At 38.8% G+C, this 16,201-nt stretch overlaps 1 protein-coding gene across 1 annotated transcript; it reads left to right on the forward strand.

Annotated features, from left to right (window-relative positions):
- The first annotated feature begins 2,323 nt into the window (after nucleotides 1-2,323).
- LOC128369771 (GTPase IMAP family member 9-like) lies at nucleotides 2,324-9,634 on the forward strand. The gene is made up of 5 exons (XM_053330848.1): nucleotides 2,324-2,519; nucleotides 2,620-2,679; nucleotides 2,768-2,971; nucleotides 3,982-4,857; nucleotides 9,582-9,634. Exons 1-5 carry the CDS (start codon nucleotides 2,324-2,326, stop codon nucleotides 9,632-9,634), a joined length of 1,389 nt encoding a protein of 462 aa, XP_053186823.1.
- Nucleotides 9,635-16,201: the final 6,567 nt, after the last annotated feature.

Raw genomic sequence — 16,201 nt, forward strand, 5'->3', positions numbered from 1 at the left:
ATTTATTTTATTTATTATATTTTTTTAATTAAATTCCTCCATTTTCTATTGTACTTGTCCGATTTTATTGCTGTCCTGAAGTTACTGTATAATCACCATTCAACTATGTAAAGCACATAATTATTATCGTTGTTGTTGTTGTTTTTATGTAAATACAGCGAACAAACCAATTAAATGTAATCTATAAATGATTATTAGTCATTAAAAGCCTACCCTCTTGTGGATTTTAATTTTACAGTTTTTATTTCCAGAGCGATGTTTTGAGTTTTTCTCATTCACTTCAATACAGTCACAGTTTGTGGCTGTCAGAGGGACTTCAATTAAAGACGGAAGCAGATAAAGTTTGATCTTTGGTACTAAAAAAACAACCAGGTGATCAGGGACAGTCAGTTTTACACTGAAAAGATGCAGAGTAGATGTGTCATGTGACCAAGGTTTGAATTAAGTTTCATATCCTAAATCATCATCCCAAAATTAAAATCTAATTTGAGTCATGAATCTTAGAAAAAATATTTTACTCACATCTTTAAGGATAATCAATAAAACTTCACTGTTTCCTCCCTGCAGGCATCCTTGGTGTAGCGCAACTGTTGCCTCGACTGTGTTCATGATCATCACATCATTTATGTGTAAGTATGATTAAGAATTAGACACAAGCCGTCAGACATGACTACTGTTCAATGTAGTGTCCTTGGACAAGATACTGAACCCCAAATTGCTTCCCAGTAGTTTGTGGGTCTGTGTGAATGGGTGAGAGAGCAGCAGAAAAACATTGTAAAGCACTTTGGATAAAATACTATGAATGCAGCTATTTAAACTGCTCAGAGTACATGTTCTCACACACAAAGACAGAGAGCAATCTTTGTGGCTTCATTTGGCAGAGTTACACATACACAGTCATCCCCAAAATCCCCAAACACATTTAATTTTGTACAATCACATCTGGCACAAAGTGGAGGGGTGAACTCCTTTCTCTCTTCACCCATTGAGAGGGATGAGAGGAGCTCATGTGATTGGACATTACTTGTTAGTATGCTTTCCATACACAACATAGGATGGCTATCTCAGAGAGAGAGAGAGAGAGAGAGAGAGAGAGAGAGAGAGAGAGAGAGAGAGAGAGAGAGAGAGAGAGAGAGAGAGAGAGAGAGAGAGAGAGAGAGAGAGAGAGAGAGAGAGAGAGAGAGATAGATAGATAGATAGATAGATAGATAGATAGATAGATAGATAGATAGATAGATAGATAGATAGATAGATAGATAGATAGATAGAGAGAGAGACCCAAGGTCAAAGGTCTCTAAACTTCACTGATCAGTCAGGACAAAAATACCTAAGGGGCCCTAGATTACATTTTCGGAAAGTTATCTTTATGTAATGAAGATGTATAAACTGCCCCTTTTCGGGCGACGGGCGAATTTGGCTGCCAGTGACTCCTACGGGAGTAGGTGACAGGTGATTAGTGCCACCAGTGCAGGCATACTTCAGTGCATGTGTACAGCGGGAGAATGGCTAGTTCAGTGGGGCACACCTGTTTGAACTGTGGTGTAAGGATGCCCATGGAAGATGGTCATGACCAGTGTGTGCACTGCTTGGGACTGGACCATGCACGCAGGGCCAGCCAGTACCCCGCATTCTGCATGAATTGTTTCATCCTGCCAGCTAGAGTGAAGGAGGCTAGGGCTTGAGTGTTTCCTGTCACACATCCAGCCACTCTCACTGGGCCTACAAAACGGCCAAGAAAGGTGGTTTTGCATGACCCAGTGGCACATTCACCTCATCCCTCTGGAGGGGGTGTCAGGGCACGAGTGGCGATGCCTCCTCCTGCAGCTATGGTTGCAGCCCCGCCTACTGTCCAGCACACTGCCCCCACCTGGCAAGGGCAGGAAGAGCTACACCTGGTCTCCCCCATGTCAGATGAGTCTGATGAAGGGGACATTGACATCTTGGGCATTGACCCTGAGGACGAAGCCCTCCTCCCTGTTCAAGAGGGAGTGGAGTCTCAGCATTTAGTTGGCGAGCAGGACATCACCTCTCCTCTCTATCACCAGCTTCTTGCTCGGGCCGCGGTGGCATTGGGGGTTGACATGCCAGCGGACCAAGGACAGAGGGCCTCCCGGTTTGATGAAGTGACTCCGACTCAGTCACAGTCTTTTTCAATGCCTCTACTTCCTGATGTGGAGGATATGGTATTGAAACAGTTTGCTACACCATCTGAAGCCCATCGTTGGTCAGGTCTGTGCAGAAGGCTGGCAGGTGTGCATGGTCGAGAGAGGATTGGCTGTGGACCTCCTCCTCCCATGGATCAGGCTGGAGCAGGAACACCAAGATGATGGATGCCATGTTCAATAAGCTGCATGGGGCTATGGCTATACAGGGCAGGTTGGTGAACACTGGGGCTATTCTAGCCTTGTACCAACGCCAGCTGGCCGGCCAGTTAGGGGGAGACTCCAACATAACTGCGGAGGTGCAGCAGGTGTCATCTCTTTTGACCAAGTTGATGAAGGAGCAGGCGGTGGCGACCGGTAGGGCCCTGGCCCTGGCTGTCTCAGTCACGGTTACAGGGGGAAGACCAAGCCCGTCTACTCAGGCTGCCTGTGGTCCCCTCTGCTATGTTTGGACCAGATGCCAAGGCAATGCTTCAGCAGGCTCAAGAAGCCCGCCAGTGTGCTAAAGAGATGTCTGGTATGCTCCGATGGGGCCGTCACCGTGACCAGCAGGTTTCAAGAGGCCCATAGCCAAGACCCCCTCAATCAGGTTCTGTTGCTTCCAGTGATCTACGGGTCCGTTTGGAGGCCAGCTGACGTGGTAGAGCTAGACACGGTCAGCGGAGTAGGCAGGGCCGGGGCCAGGGGCCCCCCAAGCCGCCCACTTCTTCCTGACAATTATCAGCACCCTGTCTCCCCATGCCACCTCCTAGGCCAGTGCAAATTGCCCTGGGAGACTCTTGGGGCAGACCCCTGTGGGGTCAGTCCCCGTACATATGGAATATGTAGGATGGAGAGATAGTTAGATAGATAGAGAGATAAGCTCAATGACTTTAGGCTTTTTATTTTTTGTACTTTAATGTACTGAATCCATTGCACAGCTGAAGACTGTTGATTCAATCCTTGCATTGCTTATAGACATGGCCCCTGGTACAAATGCAGCCTTGGTTATAGATTATATTTGTCCTCATGATATCAATTCAGTAATCCAATCTATTCCTCTTTCTAATGAATTCAGACAACATCAAGGATCATGCCAAAAAATATGAAAATAGTACAAATAATCCAGTATGGTTCTTAAAAATATACAATCACTGTGGGTTATTTTTAAAACCCTATAATTAAAAAGAATTATGAAAGAAAGAATTAAGAATCTTCAGTAAATAAAAGTTGAGACCACTGGCGTAGCCAGAAAAAAGACATTGGGTGTGCACCAGCAAATACTGGGTGTGCCAAATTTATTTTCAACAGAGTGTTACACCTCCACAAACATTCAAAAGAATGTATCTCTCATCTCTCAACATTATTAACACAAAACATATCCACACGTTGTGTGCGTTCCATCAGTAATAGTCAACAGTAGTTCACAGCAGGCCTAAACATTCACACGTGACATTCTCTCAAATAAATCAATAACAAAGTAATAGAAAAAGCACACTTTGTGTTCTCAAAAAAAAACACTGCAAAAACATAACACACACAGACATTGCGTGCCCAATGAGATGAACATAGTGAAATATAACACATTCATGCGTGTACTCATGCACTCTCATAGAGCCATAGTGTATCCACATTATGCATGATCAACAAAGCTATTTAACCATCTGAACACAACTATTGGGCTTAGCAGCAAAGTAAAGGACACAACGATACTGCTGCTTACCTGTGTGCACTGCACTTACTGTACAACTTGAGCCTTTCCAAACATTAAGTCATCCCTGATGTGGACTTATTGAACACATTTTAAGAATACACATAACGTTGATTGTCTTTTTTTCAGTCTCTAGTTCTACTCCTACACCTCCCACTGCCTACAGTAATACTATGCTGATCAGGATTGTGATGGTGGGGAAGACTGGAGTTGGAAAGAGTGCCACAGGAAACACCATTCTGGGAAAACAGCGCTTTGAATCTGAATTCTCCCCTAAGTCTTTGACTACACTCTGTGATAAGGCTGTTGGTGAGGTGGATGGACAAAAGGTTGCCGTTATCGACACTCCAGGCCTGTTTGACACCAGGAACACTGAAAAGAAAACACATAAAGATATTTCCCAATGCACAACTTATGCTTCTCCTGGACCTCATATCTTCTTGATCGTCATCAGACTGGGCAGATTCACAGAGGAAGAAAAACATACAGTGGAGAATATTCAGAAAATCTTTGGTGAGGAAGCCAACAAATACAGCATGGTTCTCTTTACCCATGGTGACCTGCTCAAAGGGAAATCTATCGAGGAGTTCCTGGAGGAAAGTGAAGATCTGCAGGAACTTGTGGCAAAATGTCACGGCCAGTACCACGTGTTCAATAATGAGGTGAAGGATCGTTCTCAGGTCAGGAAGCTGCTTGAGAAGATCAGGAATATAAATGAACTGAATGGAGGAAGTTACTACACCACTGAAATGTTCCAAAAGGCAGAGAGAGTGATTGAAGAGGAGAAACAACGAATCCTGAAACAGAAAGAAGAGCAAAACCGCAAAGAGCTGGAAGAACTGAGGAAGGGAATAGAGAAAGAATATGAGCAACAGCTGACAGAAGTAAAGGGTGACATGAGGAGGAATACTAAATTATTGGCTGAACGTGAAAAACAAATCCAGCTGGAAATAACACAACTGAGGGAAAAGCAAGAACAGCAAGCCAGAGAAGAAGCAGAGAACAGTAATCCAGTCATCCAATTCATAATTTACTTTTTTTCAGTTTACATCTCCCTTTTGAAAAAGATACTAAGATAACAATCAGTCTCTCTATGTGCATGCCAACCCACTCCTCATTCAGTATGAAATTAATTAAATTACAGCAGTTATTAAGCATACAATTTTTCTTTGTATGAAAGAAAAACTATTTAATATCTGTTCTGAGCACTGAATACTTGGAGATCTGAAGAGAAAACAGACATTGCACCAGCATCACAGAACAAAAACAAATGTGTGATTCAATTAGTTCACTGCTTGTTTCTCAAATATTTCAAATCTGTTTGGCTGTAATATGAAAAAGTTTGTGACATGGCTGCGATCTTGAAAATGGCCAAAGGGAGCAGTTGGATTACAAAACAGAGAGTGAGACAATATTTTATGCTTCAATCACTGTGACTCCACTTTATCTTTACACAGCAAATAATTTGCTGACATTTATTGAGGGTGAATGTTCTATATTGCACATTAAAAGTTATTGCCAGGTGTTTGTTTATGTTTCATCTGGACTACATATCTTCCTGGCTGGTAATATGTTTTCAGTAATGACATTAAGGACAGTAAAGCAGCTCCTCGAGAAAAAGAGAACAACATCATCAAAATGTCCCAAACAGCAGAGAGAGCAATCAAAGAGAAGAAACAACAAATCCTGAAAAAGAACCAAGAGGAAATGCTTGAAAAGTATTAACTACTACGGAAACAAATGGCTGATAGGAAGAGGGACAATAAGTTAAAGAGCACCAAGAATCTTAAGTTATACCTGAAGTCGAGAAGAGAAATTCAATAATCCCATTGGTAATTCAAACAAGTGAGTTTATCTCTAGTTTTGAAAATCATCTAATTGATCAGCTAATACAACATTTTTCAAAGTTTCCACAATATTTAAATCTAGAAAACAACAAGGACTTCCTGATCCTTAACTTTAAAGGTTTTAATTCACTGCTGTAAATCTCCACATTACTTTTTTTATTTTCTTGTTTGCTTTGATCTATAATTGTAGAAGTTTTTTGTTAATATTTTATTGTCAGGATTATTTTGTAACAATAGCAGATAATTCATGGTTGATTATTATTGATTTATTACTATTTGTATATCTGTATTAACCTATATGTTGTTACTCAACTGATGTTAATCACACAAGATGATCAATCATTTAATGAAATAAAAAACATCAAATAGTTAATAAAGTCGATTGATTCAAATCTCTTCATTATCTCGTTTATTTTATCAGTTCATTTAATTAAGTCATTATTTCAGATACAGATTTGACACAATGGATAATATAACAAGCTTTTAAAAAACAACACATTGTTAAAGATGAAACCAGTGGTTTCCAAACTTTTTGTCTTTTGACGTCTTACAAAAAGTGCGTAGTTGGCTCACATTTCAGATGTCTATGAGTTGTTAACAGCTCCACCAAATAGTTTCATTTCAATAAATGTTCAAATGATCCAATATTTCAGCAAAAATCAAAGATTAGAGAAAAATTCCAAAAACTGAAAACACATTTGTGTATCAGAACTTAGTTTTTTCTTATTTCCTCTCCCATTAATCATCTCAGCAGCCCTCACATTTATCTGCTGACCCTTTGGAGGGGCCCCACCCCTAGGTTGGGAACCACTGGACTAAACTAGCTAACTGTATATAAAGTAGTGTAAACTAGCTAACTGTACATAAAGTAGTGTGAACTAGCTCCACCTCCAGCAGCTACAACAGTAACATGCTGCTCTAACACTGATGCTTCACTATTAATAATGTCATGCTGTTTATCACAACTGTGTTCATTGAACCAACTACATTACCCAGAATTCCACACTTTTATATGACAAGACAAACCAAATGACGAAAAGATAAATCAAATCTTTCACTATGCTCAAGTCATATACTGTTATCAGCCCATTAAATGAGTGTTATCAGCTGTCATTGGGAGATATGAGGCAGTGTGGCTGCACTCTCACTTCTGAGTTACAGGCGCCATCTAGTGGCCATAGTAATTATGACAGACGCTGTGAACACACCGAAGAGCGAGAGTCTGTGACGAGTTGCCATGCAGTCTCTATGTAAACTCGCTGCGAAGTCCAGCGAGAGAAAAGCTGTAGCCACTCAATACACACAGGGTTTTTTTCAGGTCATGTCTGTGCTGTGAATGACAGACTTAAAATTGTCACACTAAAATTTGTCCAGTGAATAATATTTATCACCAAACAAACATTTTGAATCAACTAAAAAGTGTGAATTTGAGAAAATTCTCCAATTTCCTGAGCTAGATAAAGTCCTTAAAATCTTCCTTGAGGATTATTATCCAACAAGGGAATCATCTCAACGCTTTTACTGTAATTGATGAGAACATTAATCAGCATTTATATAGTTTACCTTTTCGACCTCTTTAATACTCACATCTTCGTGATGAAAACGGCCAGTTGTGTCACTCTCCACTTCATCTCCTCCTCGGCTGACACTGACACCAGTGCTTCTACTGGCAAGAGCGTCTGGCTTGTCGAGTACCTGGATTAGGTGTCACTGTGAAAATGGTTGACACCTTTTGTAGTTTTGATAAAAAACTGTTTACTTTCCTCTCGCCTTCTCCTCTTCTCCGCTCCAATGGGATAACGCCACTTCATTTTTCAAAACCGCGCCAACAAGTTTGTTTTGGTACAGTCTTCCTGAATAAAGTCTGCACATGCGCAGCAACATGGAATAGTCCATTGCATGAGAAGGGAGGGGGAAGCAGTCAAAACGATCATGATAAATTAAGCATTTTTATGTATTTTTAAACACGCAAATTGAGACTAAGACAATAATAATTGCTTTAAATCAAAGAAAACAATACATTTTCAGCAAGCACCAGCTCTGTTCCCCAGTCCAACTCTTGTCTTAGGCTAGCTTCACCCCATGTGAAGTGGCAATAAAGAGAGCAAGCCCGCCCACACCTGGGTAGTTTGGTCTTACTTCATAGTTTGTGTTAAAAGGTATATTAAAGACCCAAATACATATGCACAAGCACTGAAAAAGCAAGTTTTTCATTAAATGGACCCTTTTAGTCTCATGGCCTACTTTGGATTAGATTGTATGCCAAACAACATTTTAAATTGTTGGAGTCAAGTAAAAGGGCTATAGACTATAACTAAAGATTTTCTCCAATTGCAAACATGATATCAATATGATGTGTCTTAATGCAAGTGGCAGAGCTGTATGAACTTTTTGACCAAGTGTTCCATGGTTGTGAGGTTTATATTGAGCAACCAGAAAATATAGTTGTGCAAAATCAAGCAGATTATAGATCAATCAATCCAGGAATGAGAGAGTAATGCGGGTAATGTGGTCGATTTTGAACAAACTGAAGCTACTATTAGCAGTGCTCTACTATTTAGACACATTGAGGCTACAGTTGGCTGTATTCTGATATTTATTCAAAATGAAGTTAGTTTCACAAAGAACAACCCAGTAATTTCTTGCAAGTCAAAGACACAATACACAGTAGCATTGTCTTTTTCTGAGGCAGAACATGTTCAGATAACCAAAGTGGAATTTCTGGCTGTATGTGATTATTTCATATAATATAGAGCTACTACTACTCTACTATTACTATCACTACTACTAAGTATTAATGCAACAACTACTTTATTCATATATGTAAGCTATTTTAAAATTCTTCTGCTGCCTCTGGTTCAAGTAATCAATGTTCAATCTACTAGTGATGTTAATTACTAATAGCACTAGTATAATATAACTTTGTATTTGTATAAAAACTAGTAGTAACAAAAAATTACACAACACATTTTCTTCTCTTGTTTTGACTGATTTCTATAAAACACTTTTGCAGCTCTGTGCTGCTGTTACTTTAGTGATGTAGAAATAAAGTTTAACACGGAAGTCAGACTTTATAATGCAGCACATTTATTGCTTCACAAAATATTCAAGCAATCATACATGAGGACATGCACATATTACATGGTAACAAATTGTAAAGAAGCCTATTAACCACAAGAAAAGAAAGTTAATGAAATATACAGGAGAAACCAGACATAGAAATTCTGCTATACATTTATATTAACTCTTTGATCTCCTCAATTGCTATGCTGTTTCCAAACTGTCAACTAACTGTTACATTTCATTGAAATAAGTTCAAAATAATGATCAAGACATCTAAACTTTCTCTATTTAATATAATGGTGCAGTCATAAGAACACTGAAATTTTAACTATGTAAAGGTGCCTTAATGTAAATGTGCTCAATAGTTAATTTGCAACTGCAGTCCTGACACGACCAAAATGTGATAACCAGACTAAACACTTAATACTTAATAGAGCTGCAATCAATAAAAGAGGAAAAGAAAAACAACTCTATCACAACTATGTCATTAAACAATCTTAAAAAATCCAAATGAAGTAGGTTACATGATGTTTTATGTTGCTTCAATCCAGCAAATGCTCATCTTAGAATATAAGTTAAAATAATAAAATATGAGTAGCTTGATAAGTCGTGAATCACAACTCAGAGGCAGGCATCATACATTTAGTAAATAAGGTACCTCTGCTTCGTGCATTGCTCTGATGATCCACTAGAGGGCAGCTATTATGAGCCTGACTGTATACAATATGTTTTTATGTCACCATTAGTCTAGATGATGCAATCGTCTCAGGAAGCGATACATGAAGGTGTGAACAAACCTCTGACTCTCATGTTCATCAGGAAACAAACTCGTTGATGCCATCCTGGTTTGGCCTCAGACTTCTCAGCCTTAATAAGCATGTCAATACACTCTTGAGTAGAGAGAGGATTTGGCTTCAGTGCTATTTCTTTGAGTCTGTTTGACCAATTTTCACTCTTTAACTCCATGCTCACAAGATCCTTTTCTTCCCTAATTTTTTTAATCAAAGTCTGAGTATCCTTTTCAGCTGTACCTCTTAGGTACTTTTCTTTCAGCTGTTTTACTGTTTGCTTTTCTTTAACTTCCTTATAGTCCCATCTGTACTTCTCATTATCATGTACATACCAGTGACATTTGTCTGGGCACACAGTGCAGTGTCCATCTGATCCCATTGAAGCACAACATCTTTCATCTGCATACGTGATAATACATGGATAATGACAGGTATGACGACACTGTTAACAATTTGTGGAGTTCATTCCAGTACCAGAAATATCTACTTTGACAAACTTTGTGATTGTGACTTCAAACTCAAAATTCTCATTTCTTCTGATCTTTGCCTCATGCTCACTCAGTTTGTTGAACGTCTCTTTTATCTCTTCAGTCTTGCCTACCATAATTTTGACCTGCTTCTGCAAATTTTTAACTGAATGGTCAAGATTTTTTCTTTCTGTGAGGACTTCCTTTGTCATGTTCAAGCTTTTGGTGTCTATGTCATTAAAAGCAAGGAAAAACCTCTTCATGCCTTCTGTCCCCATGTTCCAACACACCTGATCAAAGCATTCATCTCCTTCCTCCCCATCTGTGCTGTTTGCTGCAGATGATTTGTTGTCTGCAAATAAGGCTGAGTGATTGAATTTGAAGTGAGCTGGGAGCCCATCTTTTGTTTTAGGACATGGGACATCTGATTCATTGATTGCTTCTAGAACTGGTAGAGGTTGGCCATCTGCAGATGTCACAAGAACCCTGATGTTTTCTGCCACATCTTTGCCAAAGATTGAAAGCACAGAATCAAACACATTCTTCTGTGTTGTTGTGAGTTGTGTTAATGAAGCTGGAACTACAAAACACACAGCATCAACTTCTCTGATGACCTCAGCAAAGACGAGATTATGTAGTTGATCTGTGATTTCTTTGTCTCGTTCATTGTCAATTATATTTCCAAAGCCTGGAGTGTCCACAATGGTCAAAGAGAAGGGGATTTTAAATCAATCTTGGTGGTTTATTTTATACACAGTGACTTCAGAGCTTTCAACTTGTGATTTCATCCGATCCTCGTCAATTAATTTGAATCTGAAATCATCCTTCCACTCTACACCAACAATATAGTTGATCATTCCATTGATGAGAGTGGACTTTCCTGATCCAGTCACTCCAAAAAGCATTATTGTGTGATTTTGTCTCAGGCTTTCTTTGCCAAAGTTATACCTCCGGCAACCGTCTATGTCCAACTCTTCTTCTTCCAGAGGCAGTTTGTAAAGTGGGAGGGATCCAGAGTTCATGCTTTCGCTTCCACGTTTGAGGATTTCTGTGAGTCGTGTACATTTTGTTGTGCAGACATTCACAGTGATGCTTTCTTTGCTTCTGCCTGCTGAACCGCAATCACATCTGACCCTGACAGCATATTCTGTCTCTGACTGAAGCCCTGATATTATCACCTTTTCCTTTCTTGACATCATTTGGTTCCACTGGAGATCGTCATCAATCACCACTTTGTCTTCTTGGGTGTAGTCTATGTTGTGGCTCAAAATGGGGACGTCTTGTCCAATCTCTGCAGGTTTCTCCCAGCTAATTGATTGAGGTTTTCCAGGAGGGCTGCAAGGTAAGGTTTTAATGAGGCTGCTGTATAGGGACACTTATTTGCAGCACGTTCTTTCAGATTTTCCTCTCTTTCTTTCATCTCCTTGAGTTTGGCTAACCCAAGTTCAATCTGCTTCTGGAAATTCTCTAGCTGCTTTCTTTCTCTGAGGACCTCCTTCGTCATTGTCAAGCTTTTGGTGTCTGTGACATTCAGAGCAACAAAAAACCTTTTCATATTTCTTGTTTCCATGTCCCAAAACATCTCATCAAAGCATCTATCTTAATCTATGGTCTTTGCTGTGGACGATTTGTTGTCTGCGAATAAGTCTGAGTTATTGAATTTGAAGTGAGCTGGGAGCCCATCTTTTGTTTTAGGACATGGGACACCTGCTTTATTGATTGCCTCAAGAACTGTTGGGCATTGGCCATCTGCAAATGTCACAAGAACCCTGATGTTTTCTGCCACATCTTTGCCAAAGATCGAAAGGACAGAATCAAGCACTTTCTTTTGTGATGGTGTGAGTTGTATTAATGCAGCTGGAACTACGAAACACACAGCATCAATTTCACTGACACCAAGTGTAGCAGAGAAGAGATTACGTAGTTGCTCTGTGATAATTTTGTCTCTTTCTATGTCACTTGCATCTCCAAAGTCTGGAGTGTCCACAATGGTCAGAGAGAAGGGGATTTGAAACCCATCTTGGTGGTTGATTTTGTACACAGTGACTTCAGAGGTCTGGCATTCAGCTTGTGATTTCAACTGATCCTCATCAACTAATTTAAATCTGAAATCGTCCTTCCACTCTACACCAACAATGTAGTTGATCATTCCATTGATGAGAGTGGACTTTCCTGCTCCGGTTGCTCCTAAAAGCATTATAGTACGATTTTGTCTCATACTTTTTTTCCCAAGGTTATACCTCCGGCAACCGTCAACGTTCATTTCTTGTTCTTCTTCCAGAGGCAGTTTATAAAGTGAGGGGGATCCAGAGTTTATACTTTCGCTTGATGCTATTAGGTTCTGTTGGAGATCTTCTTTCACCCCTTTTTCTGTTTTGGTGTACTCCACGATGTAGCTCAAAATATGCACATCTTGTCCAATCTCTGCAGGTTTCTCCCAGCTAACTGTTATTTCACTTGAGTTTGTTTCAACTTGAGGTTTTCCAGGAGGGCTGCAAGGTAAGGTTTTAATGGGGATTCTGACTTCACCAGCTGACCCAAAACCTATTAAGGTCACTGCTCTGCATCTGAACATATACTCTGTGTTAGGAGTTAGACCACTCACTGTGACTTCTTCAGCTTTTGCTGCTGTTGTTTGTTTCCACCCATCCTCTCCACTGACACAGTACTCTAGCAAGTAGCAGATGATGTTCTCTGCTCCAAATCTTGGTGGAGATATCTTCAGTGTCACACTGTTGTGGGTGACATCACCTGCTGTCACCTCCATCGTCGCCATTGGTCAGTGTGAACTGGAAAAAAATTGTTTGTTAATGCTCCCTGTTGTCTGTCACCTTGTAATGTGGCTGCCATACAGAGGTACTGTGGAATCTACCAACACTAATTAAAATAATAACCATAGATATCCACTTAAAGGATAGTAAAATAAGTAAATAATAAATGTGGAGATGTTTGTTGTGGAAAATGGAAAATTTGAATGTATGTGCTCAATATGTATATTGCCTGAAATCCAGACTAATTGCCCTTCACTTTGTGTTCTTGTGCCTTTGACTTCCTGCATTTGTGCTATTAAATGGGTTCCTTTTGTACTTATCCTGTAAAATATCAATAACAATTGTTGAAAGAATTATCAGTAAATTATTTTCACACATTCATGTTCCCCACAGGATGATGGGTAACAATTTTGATCGTTTTGACTATGTATTTAATGCAATGATCAAAATTGCATCCTATCAGGTAGGACACCAGACTTATTTTAATATGGAGAGAATGGTGCATACAATTTTGTTTTGTTTTTCACTCCATCAGGTGTGGAGGTTTGTGAAAGAGTCTTCAACCTTTTCCTAAATATCAAGGGGGGAGCCGAGAGTATAGTCTCTGAAACACAGACAGGTAGGATTTGACCTTCCTGATATTCAACATAATTTAAGGACACATGAAGCTTATAAGTTAGTCATTGCTCTTCAGTACCACAGCTAACAAAACACTGCCTGTCCATGACTTGCAGCTACTTTGTTTACTTTGTCCACACAGACACTGACCCACCCTTCCATCTAATTTCCTCCTTTTGTAATGATAAAACACCTATTAAAATGAAACAAAACTGTAATAACATTACAGGGGATGTGAGATTTCGGTTGCACATTAGGAGGGATTTCAACTAAGCATCTCAAACTCCTACAATAGATAATGAATTAAATGTCTTAGAAGAGCAAGAAATATTAATGGTCTAGTAATTCAATCTCAGAACCTAAGTTGTTTTTATCACCATAATAAAGATCATGAATATGCACAAAACATTAACCCATTTGGTCATTTACCTTATATATTATCTGTCATAGGCATTGCAGAGGAACGTGTCACTGTGGAAGTCCAAAGCATCCAAAATCCAGTGTTCCTTGATGTCTTCTAATGATGATGCAAACAGCAAAAACCTGTTTGGAGCCACAAAAACAGAACATGGCATCATATTACCTCTAATTTACATATTTTTTCTTCATTAAAAGACAGTAATGTACGTTGGAGTTATGCTGCAGACACAGTGAATCCATTGACAGATATCAAGTTGATCACTATTATGCTTTCACATTTTCTCTTTGGGATATTGAGAACCTGACCGTTTGGAGATATAAGGTTAGATTTATTTCAATGCAGCAGCTGATGGTCATACACTGACCACATTTGCACAGTCTGCAACATTTCAGATTCTCTATTAGGATGTGTTACATTAGGTACAGGTACATACAGATAAGGTGCATTAATTCCACTGTGTAATATATTATGTTAGAACAACACTGCAAACTGTCAGCTACCTATAAACCTGAGGCTTAATTAAGTTAATTTATTTGTACAAGTAACGAGACACAAACTGCACACACATACACACACACACACACACACACACACACACACACACACACACACACACACACACACACACACACAATGCATTAAGGGAGTAGAAAGGAGATTAAAAAACTAAACTAGAGATATGTCACCAAATAGATTAAACAATTTAATTTGGATTAATTAAAAATATATGACAAGCTGCAGTCCTTTATGTCTAATGATATGAAGAGTGAGAGAAATCAGAGAATCAGGTCAAACAGGATTAAGTCAATGGACTTTATTACAGGGACATAAACATTAAACACATTTATGAACTTTCAATTAACACATTCCTCAATATTTTACACAACTTTGAAGCCTAATTTCATATATTTGGCGATTTTTTTAATCATTCAAATTTGGCAGGGTGGTTAACAACACACTTTTCTGTGGTATGTCAAACTCAGAACACATATTTATTCTTACTTTACACAGACTTTAAGACAAAATTACTTAGTAATAAGCAACAAAGTAAACATTTTATAATTTCCATAAGCAGTTAAAGAAACATATTTGTAATGAGAATAAACACATACATTGTAAATATTTATCACAATATCATTATAAGAACATTGTTAACAGCTTTAATTAAGTTTCTAATAATATAGTGTTGAGTTTCCGCTATAAGGTAGCAACTCATTTGATAAGACTTTATAGAGTAATGTAATCTGAGTGTAATGCATGTAAATAGAGAGCATTAAGGCAAATTGCTCCCACCACTTTATGTATGCATAATCTAAGAAAGCAACTCTTCATTCTATACCAGAAGATCTATTCAACTTTAAGTGCTTGAATAATATGAAAACACTAATACAGACTTGTTCTCCATGTGCTTTGTGTAGTTTATCAGCCCAAGAGTGAATAAAGGATGAAGTTGGAGGAGACAGCAGCAACTGTCACGGTCATCATCGTGGTAGGCCTCCTGTACTGTACTCTGCTTCTTTATTCATTCCTGTTCATCATCTTCATTTGCAGAACCCTGTCCTGATGATGAACCATCCCTGTTAAAATAGAAGGAAGCATGAAATCAACTGCATAATACATGTAACACAATGAACAGATCTATGCGTGCCAAGTTTTTAAAGAGACCGGATTTGAGAACCTTCAATTCTGATGTCTGTCGTGTTTTTTGAATTATTTTTATTAAGAACCTGGATCTTGCTTTTGTAGTTTTTGGACATTATTTCTATTATCAGAGCTGAGCAATTATTACATATTCTGATTCAGCGATAGTCTTTCATTGATTTGCTTTCAGCATTTCAACCTATTGTACATTTCAGTGCTCTGTCCAAGTGACTGTTGGTCAATCTATACTTAATAGTTTATGAACCTTTATATTGCTGATAATTGACAACCTACAGTCTGTGATAGTGATGGTGGATTAATAGCTGACAGTTAGTAGTTGACTCCAACAAAGAGAAACAGACAGTTTCAAAGTCAACTCAGTCATAAGGAGTTAATTGCTTACAAGCACTTTGGAAACTGGGAGATACAAGCCAAGTCTAGCCCTAACCCTAACGCTAATATACACACAATGTTAATGAATGATATTTGTAGCCAAGCTCAATAGATATCAACTGACAAACCAAACTGCCAATGGTCTAATCTTGACCAGGAACAAAGACTTCTATAACAAATTACACAAATACATTATAGATACAGATGCATGCAAGAAGCATGTTACATGAGGAGACACAAAGAAGAATTTTGATGCTTAAAAGACTGTAAATGTGGGATTGTTGGTAATACAGGAGCCTTTATGGATAAATCCTGAGCTCTATCAAAGCTGTCAAGA

This window comes from Scomber japonicus, chromosome 12 (assembly GCF_027409825.1).
Source record: "Scomber japonicus isolate fScoJap1 chromosome 12, fScoJap1.pri, whole genome shotgun sequence".
Lineage (NCBI taxonomy): Eukaryota > Metazoa > Chordata > Actinopteri > Scombriformes > Scombridae > Scomber > Scomber japonicus.